Source organism: Nannobrachium achirus (assembly GCF_963921795.1).
Source record: "Nannobrachium achirus genome assembly, chromosome: 11".
NCBI classification, from domain to species: Eukaryota; Metazoa; Chordata; class Actinopteri; order Myctophiformes; family Myctophidae; genus Nannobrachium; species Nannobrachium achirus.
Window position 1 is genome coordinate 3,680,902 of NC_137820.1, and position 10,372 is coordinate 3,691,273.

General features: G+C 46.4%; 1 protein-coding gene across 1 annotated transcript; it reads left to right on the top strand.

The window, feature by feature from the left end:
- Positions 1–9,436: 9,436 nt before the first annotated feature.
- On the top strand, positions 9,437–10,333 carry LOC308293651 (negative elongation factor A-like; the record flags this gene model as incomplete). Its single annotated transcript, XM_080736246.1, has 1 exon — positions 9,437–10,333. The coding sequence occupies one exon, from the start codon at positions 9,437–9,439 to the stop codon at positions 10,331–10,333; it is 897 nt and encodes a 298-aa protein (XP_080592372.1).
- Between the last annotated feature and the right edge of the window lie 39 nt (positions 10,334–10,372).

The window sequence follows — 10,372 nt, forward strand, 5'->3', positions numbered from 1 at the left end:
CTTGAACAGAAACAAAGTGGCCATCTGCGCTGACATGTAATGTCACACATAGATCAAAAGACCATTCATTATCTAGTTTGATTTTACCAGGGAGTTTCCTCAAAGTATCTTGTAGTATCTTGGTGGGACATGGTGTGCTATCATGAACACAAATATATTGTTTCCATTCAGTTAATTGTTGTTGTCATGTTGTTGAATAGCTCTCATTTTGATTTCAGTTAGTGTTTTTGTAGAAAATGCATGTGAGTGTTGATGATTCAAAGAGAAGGACTCAATGTTTCAAATGTTTTTATTGTCTTTTATTTGAATAAAATGAAAACAAACAAACAAGATAAGTCTGATAACTATTCTGTTCAGTCCAAACACAAAGTGTAGTTGTAGTGTAGTAAAAGAAAAGGTCACACATTTCATTTTGATATGACAAAGTAAGTTTAAATGACAGACAATCTGACAGACTGTAACTGCAGTACTTCTAGCACACAGTAGACAGTTGAACTGCACTGGGTTATAATACTGTAAATACATATATTTACAGTATTTAAAGTATTTTTACTCAATTGTCTACTTAGTAGACTATGTTTTCACAAAACTAAATCGACATAAGAAATACATGGTTATTAAAACACACACACACACACACACACACACACACACACACACACACACACACACACACACACACACACACACACACACACACACACACACACACTAGTCATGCTATATTAGGCACACTCTTTTGTAGTGTGTTTGTATGGACACACTTGAGAACCTTTTCGTACAGCCTAAATGGTTTGGGGGGAAATCCTGCTAAAATGTCCCAAAGGCGACTGCAAAAGATTGCTGCTATTTGTTTCAAAAGAACAATCTTATTTTTTTACAACAAGGGTTCATATTTTAGATTAAATTAGAGAAAAGAAAAGATGAATGTTAAAATGTTTTCATTTGCTGCTTTCTATCGTTTTAGTGATTTAAGCGGTTTTGATTTCAGTGGGTGGGGGCATGCAAGTGGCTGCATAGGCTATATGTTTTAGCCTGTTTGTTTTATTTAGACAAAATAAGCTGGTGATTTCTTTATTAATATTTACAGTAACACTACTAGACCCCATAAGTCACATCTGCCCATGAAAGATTGCGGTGCATCTTGGGAATGGGATTACTGCGTCTAAAAATACAGCCAGCAAAATGAACCTGTTTTTGAGCCGTGAAAAACGCTCCTACGTTTCACTTTGTGTGCACGGTATTAATACAGATCTCCATGTATGGAGTTCCGTGCTCATACCAACAAAGTAACTGACGTCACAGAAAGCCTGGAAAACAACTTGCTGACACTGAGGATAATTTTGTTTTTTGTTTTGTTTTGTTTTTTTGCCTTGTGTGGATGGCAGAGAGGCACTGAATAATGGCAAGAGTGTGTGTGTGCGTACTGTATGTGTGTCATCTTCAATTGGCTGTAATCCTAGCGTTTCTACTACAAACCTACGGCGGTTCAAAAAGCGATACACAAACTAGAAATTGCAAGTGTGGTTGCCATGACTATATTCTGCAGCAAGCTAACTGTCATGTGAGCCAGACCAGTCCTATCCTATCCTATCAATACTTAGGATCTGGTTTCCATCGATATCCAATGGCCCCCAACTGCCCCACTCATGACTGATGCCCTATATGGTTAGTCTGCGACACACGTTTCAACTGATCAATTCCATTGGATTCTCAATTTTAACTGGGATATATGGAAGGAAAACCTGGCAGCCAAGAACTAACAAAAACATCTAAGCCTTTAGATAAAAATAAAAAAAGTGGTGCAAACACAACATACATGCATAACCCCTTGTATGGGCCGTTCTGTCCGCAATGTCAGTTACGTTATGTGTAAGAGCTATACATGGAGATCTGTGCTCGTTTGCTGGACTGACACACACACACTGAAGGGCCTTCCCGAGGAGATGATTGAGACATGCAGTAGTTGAGGTCAGGGCGGTCAGACAGGGCATGAAGGGGAGGTGGACACAGTCCAGACCGATGTTCTCCTGTAGTCCACTTGAGCAGCTTTCTGTACAAGATCCTTTGTTTCAGGCTATCATCTTTGTCATAGCCAGGAAAACCATCCTGGTCGCATTCATTCACATTTCCCTGTGTCTCCGGCAACCGTTTTGTTTTGCCCAATGGAACACGATTGTTTCGTCTTTTGTTGTTTTAACATTTTCTGAGACGTTTTCTATTCTCCATAGACTCCGGTTCTATGTTGATGCAAAGAACCGGCTTTATCTCTGAATCTCCTTCCAGAACACCAAGAAGACAGGGAGCCGCACTTTTTCACGGCGACACTGGGCCGTGACCGTTGGCCGCGGTTAGGATTTTAGTTTCGCAACCGAAAGAAAACCAACAAACTTAAAAACGTCAGCTTACACAACATGCACACACACACACACACACGCGTGGCTTCCGGGGCTCTTTTGGGCTCTTCAAAATAACGCGTAGGTGAATGGTGGCACTCTATGTGGCAGCTCTTTCTCCAGCGTGGACGCGCTGGTGTCTCCCCAGAGATCCCAACCGGCCGAAACTCATGTCGCAGCGCACACATCTGAAAGGCTTCTCCCCCGTGTGCGTGAACAGGTGTCTCTTCAGGACGCCCAGCTGACTGAAGCTCTTGTCGCACTGCGTACAATGGAAGGGTCTCTCCCCGGTGTGGCGACGCTGGTGCATCTTCAGGTGGTCCAACTGGTTGAAGCGTTTGTCGCACTGCGTACAACCGAAAGGCTTCTCGCCGGTGTGGATGCGCTGGTGCCTGTTCAGAGTGCCTATCCGGCCGAAACCTTTGTCACACCGTTGGCAGCGGAAAGGTTTGTCTTCGGGGGGAACGCAGCGCTCGCGCGCGTCCAGGCAACCCAAGTGACGGAAAGCATTGACGGACTGTTTGCAGTTTTTGGCGTTTATTGCAGGTTTATTTCCGGCGCAAGTCGTCTGACGCGTCTTTGCTTCTGCCGGCCGAGTCAACATCCTTATGAACTGTTGACTGTAAGATCTCGGTTCGCTTGCGTCTCCTCGCGTCCGACTGGTTACAGAGTAGGAAAGGTTCTCTTCCGTGTGGATTCGTCTGGGTGTGTTCAGGTGACCAAAGTGACTGAGAATATTGACAGACTGTTTGCGGATGATAGTTTCCTCTCCTGTGTAATGTGCCTTTACCCGTCCTGGCTGTGTTATAATCTGGGTTAACTGTTGACGTCCGTGAGATCTGGGTTCATCCGTGTCTCCCTGTTCCTGGCTGGTCGCAGAGCTGGCCACTTGCTGGCAAGCCGCTGAGGTGCTGCTGGCTCTGTTCCTCAGCATTCTGATGTAGACGTCATTGTGAGTCCTCTTCATGTGTTTCTGGAGGAAGACGTCAGATACAAAGGCGTATGGACACTCGGTACAGCCGAAGACCTGCTGCGCCTGGGGAAACCGCGGCTGGAAGTTTCCAAACATGACCGTGACGGTGTAGATAGAGCTTCTGTTGGGAAATCGAAGACGTGTCCTGTGTTTGCTTTATATCAGAACTGTAACAAGTTTCTCTGAACTGTACGCCAGGTCTCAAAATTAAAGCTCTCACACAAGCCTCACACACGCCAACACCTCTTTAAGGCGTACTCGTACAAGGTCCAATATAGCTGAGTTCCCCTCTGATGTCAAACACAACACAAAACGTTGCAATGGCAACATGACCTAACGACGCCAATTTGCACAGCACCATGCATGTTCTGTACGTGGTACGTTCTCGGCTAAATCTCCATAACTGAAGAAATCCCAGATAGACCCTAGTGTATTAAACTAGAAGGATGCAATTGGAAATCGCAAGTGTGGTTGCCACTGACTCTAATAGAGAGCCAATCAGAGAGGGGGGAAAGGCTGACATCTCAATATCAAGGTATCGTGGTGTCGCTATTATTGAAGCGGTGAAAGACGCTTCCAAGGAGTGGCTTTGTGTGTCCGGTACATGTCCATATATGGTCATTCCAGTCCAGAATGAACAGGTTTTATCTGTCCCGTACATCCAGAATATGTGTGTCCCGTGCGTCCAGGATTGAGGATTGGTCAAGCTTCACATGACAATTTGGCCCTCCAGATAAAATCATTCATTCATTCAGAATTCATAAAAATATAGAACTGAAGCACATAGAAAGTATAGATCTAGAACACAGAATATATAGATCTAGAACACAGATTTCATAGCTCTAGAACACATAGAATAAACATTCACTGCTTCACTTCGAACCGAGGTTTGATTTTTATTGAGGCGGTGAAAGCTGCTTCCAAGGAGTGGCTTTGTGTGTCCCGTTCATGTCCATATATGGTCATTCCAGAGCAGAATGAACAGGTTTTATCTGTCCGTACATGTGTGTCCCATGTGTGCCCCAGCGTGGACGCGCTGGTGTCTCCCCAGAGATCCCAACCGGCCGAAACTCATGTCGCAGCGCACACATCTGAAAGGCTTCTCCCCCGTGTGCGTGAACAGGTGTCTCTTCAGGACGCCCAGCTGACTGAAGCTCTTGTCGCACTGCGTACAATGGAAGGGTCTCTCCCCGGTGTGGCGACGCTGGTGCATCTTCAGGTGGTCCAACTGGTTGAAGCGTTTGTCGCACTGCGTACAACCGAAAGGCTTCTCGCCGGTGTGGATGCGCTGGTGCCTGTTCAGAGTGCCTATCCGGCCGAAACCTTTGTCACACCGTTGGCAGCGGAAAGGTTTGTCTTCGGGGGGAACGCAGCGCTCGCGCGCGTCCAGGCAACCCAAGTGACGGAAAGCATTGACGGACTGTTTGCAGTTTTTGGCGTTTATTGCAGGTTTATTTCCGGCGCAAGTCGTCTGACGCGTCTTTGCTTCTGCCGGCCGAGTCAACATCCTTATGAACTGTTGACTGTAAGATCTCGGTTCGCTTGCGTCTCCTCGCGTCCGACTGGTTACAGAGTAGGAAAGGTTCTCTTCCGTGTGGATTCGTCTGGGTGTGTTCAGGTGACCAAAGTGACTGAGAATATTGACAGACTGTTTGCGGATGATAGTTTCCTCTCCTGTGTAATGTGCCTTTACCCGTCCTGGCTGTGTTATAATCTGGGTTAACTGTTGACGTCCGTGAGATCTGGGTTCATCCGTGTCTCCCTGTTCCTGGCTGGTCGCAGAGCTGGCCACTTGCTGGCAAGCCGCTGAGGTGCTGCTGGCTCTGTTCCTCAGCATTCTGATGTAGACGTCATTGTGAGTCCTCTTCATGTGTTTCTGGAGGAAGACGTCAGATACAAAGGCGTATGGACACTCGGTACAGCCGAAGACCTGCTGCGCCTGGGGAAACCGCGGCTGGAAGTTTCCAAACATGACCGTGACGGTGTAGATAGAGCTTCTGTTGGGAAATCGAAGACGTGTCCTGTGTTTGCTTTATATCAGAACTGTAACAAGTTTCTCTGAACTGTACGCCAGGTCTCAAAATTAAAGCTCTCACACAAGCCTCACACACGCCAACACCTCTTTAAGGCGTACTCGTACAAGGTCCAATATAGCTGAGTTCCCCTCTGATGTCAAACACAACACAAAACGTTGCAATGGCAACATGACCTAACGACGCCAATTTGCACAGCACCATGCATGTTCTGTACGTGGTACGTTCTCGGCTAAATCTCCATAACTGAAGAAATCCCAGATAGACCCTAGTGTATTAAACTAGAAGGATGCAATTGGAAATCGCAAGTGTGGTTGCCACTGACTCTAATAGAGAGCCAATCAGAGAGGGGGGAAAGGCTGACATCTCAATATCAAGGTATCGTGGTGTCGCTATTATTGAAGCGGTGAAAGACGCTTCCAAGGAGTGGCTTTGTGTGTCCGGTACATGTCCATATATGGTCATTCCAGTCCAGAATGAACAGGTTTTATCTGTCCCGTACATCCAGAATATGTGTGTCCCGTGCGTCCAGGATTGAGGATTGGTCAAGCTTCACATGACAATTTGGCCCTCCAGATAAAATCATTCATTCATTCAGAATTCATAAAAATATAGAACTGAAGCACATAGAAAGTATAGATCTAGAACACAGAATATATAGATCTAGAACACAGATTTCATAGCTCTAGAACACATAGAATAAACATTCACTGCTTCACTTCGAACCGAGGTTTGATTTTTATTGAGGCGGTGAAAGCTGCTTCCAAGGAGTGGCTTTGTGTGTCCCGTTCATGTCCATATATGGTCATTCCAGAGCAGAATGAACAGGTTTTATCTGTCCGTACATGTGTGTCCCATGTGTGTCCCTGGAATGTCCATATATGGTCCCCGTACATGTGTGTCCCATGTGTGTCCCGGCAATGTCCATATATGGTCATTCCAGTCCAGAATGAACAGGTTTTATCTATCCCGTACGTCCAGAATATGTGTGTAACGTCCGTCCCGGTCTGATGATTGGATGATTAAAAATGTCCAATGAGACCATACTTTGAGGATTGGTCAAGCTTCACATGACAATTCAGCCCTCCAGATAAAATCATTCATTCATTCAGAATTGGAAGAATGTATAGATCACAGAGTTCATACACATAGAATAAAAGTTCACCGCTTCACTTCGAGCCGCTTCCAAGGAGTGGCTTTGTGTGTCCCGTTTATGTCCATATATGGTCATTTCAGTCCAGAATGAACAGGTTTTATCTGTCCCGTACATGCAGTAGTTCTCGTCTCCAACCAATGCCACTATGAAAACCTTATTCCAATAACAATTCAGGATAGAGACAAAACAGTTGGCCTACTGAAAGCTGTGAAAGCCGCTTCCAAGGAGTGGCTTTGTTTGTCGCGTTCATGTCCATATATGGTCATTTCAGTGAGAGTGGTTAGTGTCCATACCTAGGACTCCGGAGGCCCCAGAGGTCGCAGGTACGATTCCCCGCTCCAGCTATCACTGTTCCCCTCTCCCCTGCGCTCCTTGTGAGCAGCACTGGGTTCAGCTGGGTTAAGCTGAAGAAAAAAATCACACCCGTGTGAACTGAGCGGTGGTTGTGTGTGTGTGTGTGTGTGTGTGTGTGTGTGTGTGTGTGTGTGTGTGTGTGTGTGTGTGTGTGTGTGTGTGTGTGCGCGTGCGTGTGTGTGTGTGTGCGTGTGTGTGTGTGTGAGAGAGAGAGAGAGAGAGAATATTGCAGTTGATGCTCAGACTAAAGAGCACCCTCTCTGGTCACTGAGTGGTAGTTCAGGCTACATACACACATACATACATACATACATACACGGATACACGGATACATACACGGATACACACACGGCCATGCTATGGAGCGGTCTACCACCGCTCAGAAAGCAGCTGGGTTGGGCTGCGATATCTGATATCTGATATCTGAATAAAAGTTCACCGCTTCACTTCGAACCGAGGTTTGATTTTTATTATTATGTATCCATAATTAGGGAAATGCTAGCCAAATGTACCTGCCTATTAAATAAGATAAAAACCCATTAACTCATATGCTGCCAAAAAAATACCCCTTTGTACCCACTTCTCTGCCATGCCCGTAGAACCCGTAAATGTAATAAAAATTAATAAAAAAAATGTTTTTATCGAAGCGGAACTAAAATTCCGGAACTAATGTTCCGTGATCATCGTTTCTACACGGACACATTATTGAGCGGACCAGTTTAACATTGAGCCCTAAACCGGAAGCGGGTGGTCCGTCCTCTATTTTGGCCCGTTAGCTTACTGTGTGAACTCCGCGGCTTACAGATGGAGAACGGATTGATCAATTTTCAAAATTTCAACGGATTTGAGAAGCTGATGGAATACGCGAACACACGATGCATAGCAGTGTCCGATCGCGCACGATGGGAATTGGATGAGCGCCCGCGTTAACAGGTAGGAGAAGCCAGCAGTGAAAGACATAGAGAAATCTGCGGGATTTACGGGCGAAAACTACGAATGAGTTAACAAATAAAGTTTATCTAGAATAAATGAAGTTTCCCCAGGACTACAGTGTTACACTAACTAACAACTAGAAAGATGCAATTGGAAACTGCAAGTGTGGTTGCCGTGACTATATTCTGCAGCAAAGTAACTGTCATGTGAAGCTCAACCAATCCACTCCAATCCTACATTGTCCTACCACTCTCCCATTGAGTTCCAATAGACCGTTTGTCAGCCTTCTGATTGGTCCCTGAGACTCCCTGACTGGCCAACCAGAAAAAAACATTCACTTTTTGCTATCGGGGGTGGAGTTTGTGCAGTGGAGAATGTTAAATGTGGCTTTCAAAACTGTCCGCAGTGCGCGACACGGCGATCGCCCGGTACGGCCGCGATCTCGGCCGTGATCTCGCTCATCATAATGAATAAGCTTCAACAAACTAGTTCACATGGACCATATCAATGGTCTAAGAGTCACGATTGGGTACATATATTTTAAATGGGCAGAATTACGAAAATCCAGCCTATTATGTGAGGTTAGGATTATAGTTCTGTCCTCTTCCTACCCAGGATGCAATGCGCGGTCTATTCTCTTTCTGATCCAGAGGATTAAACTAATTAAAACATTTATTTTCGGGGGGAAAACTACTGTTTTGCTATGTAATTACTGTACCTTTTTCTTCCCTTTTTATTAATATCACGTAGATGTGTTTTTTGTGGTACTTTATATAGCTGTAATGAGGCTATGAAGGGAAAAAAAATCCCATCCACTACCACTATAAAAGAATCTGCAAAGAGGATTCTGTCCCACTGGGATTAAACAAATTAAAACATATATTTTCGGGTAAACCCCCTGTTTTGCAATGTAACTATACTGTACCTTTGTCTTCCCTTTTTATTAATATCACCTAGATGTTTTTCCTTTGGTACTTTATATAGCTGTAATGAGGCTATGAAGGGGAAAAAAATCCCATTCACTGCCACTATAAAAACAATCTGCCCAGGGTCAAATGTCCTATCATAGTAACAGGGCAGAATGGGGCGGGATTTGCAAAAGGGCTTATTGCACTATTCTCCCATTGAAAATCTGGTTTCCATCAATTTCCAATGGCAGCGGAAAAATGTATCTTGTGAAAATAATGTTTATCTACTGAAATAAAGTTTATCTAGTGAAATAAAGTCTCCTCTGTCCCTGTGACACCCTGTACACTGCACAATGGTGAGAAAAGAAATCACACCCAGTGTTAAGTGAGCGGTGCTACTAAATGCCCTGCAAAGCTTGGCTAATGTCACCCCCCCCCCCCCCCCCCCCCCCAGCAGAGGCCAGTCTAGAGCCGTCTCAAACTCCATGTTTGGGTGAGACCAACATTGACATCATACGTGATGACACGAAATGTAATGCACATATCTCTTAAACAGTCTACAACGGTGCTGATGATTCGCTGTTCTCAGTGTGATTGTATTCTACATGTTTGTTTGTTTTTGGTCCCCTGCTACTTCATAGTGATCTGTTTATTGTTTCATATATTCCATTTTGAATCCCGAGATGGTGTCGATGAAGGACAGCGACACCAGCCTGTGGCTCCACAACAAACTAGGATCCACAGACGAGCTCTGGGCGCCGTCCAGCATCGCCTCTCTCCTCACCAACGTCATCGACAACTTGCAGTCGGGCTTGTTTCTGAGTTTGTCCACTCCGGTGAAGCTCAAGCTGCTGCTGGGGATGTTGCATCTTCCCCGCTGCACCAGCGACGACAGGAAGAAGAAGAAAGAGGCCCTTTCGAACGTCATCCAACTGGCCGTGGCGGACTCTGACGACTGGGTGCGAACGGTGGCCGCCATCCTCAAGTCCTTCCCGGAGACCGGCTCGCTCAACCTGGCCCTGGAGGAGCTGAACGCCAGCGTCCTGGGGGAGCTCCGGAGGAAGGTCAACGAGTGCGAGTCGTCCGCAATGCTGCCGCTGGAGTGCAAGTATCTGCACGAGGAGGTCCTGAAGACCCTCGTGGGACCGCTCACGGCCCCCATCAAACACTTCAACCTCAAGAGGGAGCCCAAGAGCGCCACCCTCAGGGCGGAGCTGCAACAGAAGTCCATCGAAGCGGCTCAGCAGCTGAAGAAGACCGTGGTGCCTTTCCACGCCAACGACAGGGGCTCGATCAAAACGAACGACACAGCCACGCCCGCCAAAGGCATCCCCAGGGCTCCGTCCCACAGCGCCACCGCCACCGGCGTGTTCAGCCTTCCCGTCACCCACGCGGCCGTTCCCACGGCCCGGACGCCACCGCTCAAGAAGAGGGGCGTCAAGTTGCTGGACATTTCTGAGCTGCGCGTCAGCGCTGGAAGAGAGACCAAGAGAAGGAAGGCGTTGGAAACCGAGGCCGGAGAGAAAGCAGCCAAAGAAGAGACCGTGGTTGAGACCATCACGCCGCTAACGCCAGACTAGGTGTAACGGAGGTGATCCGAACCTCCCCACCGGGCTTCG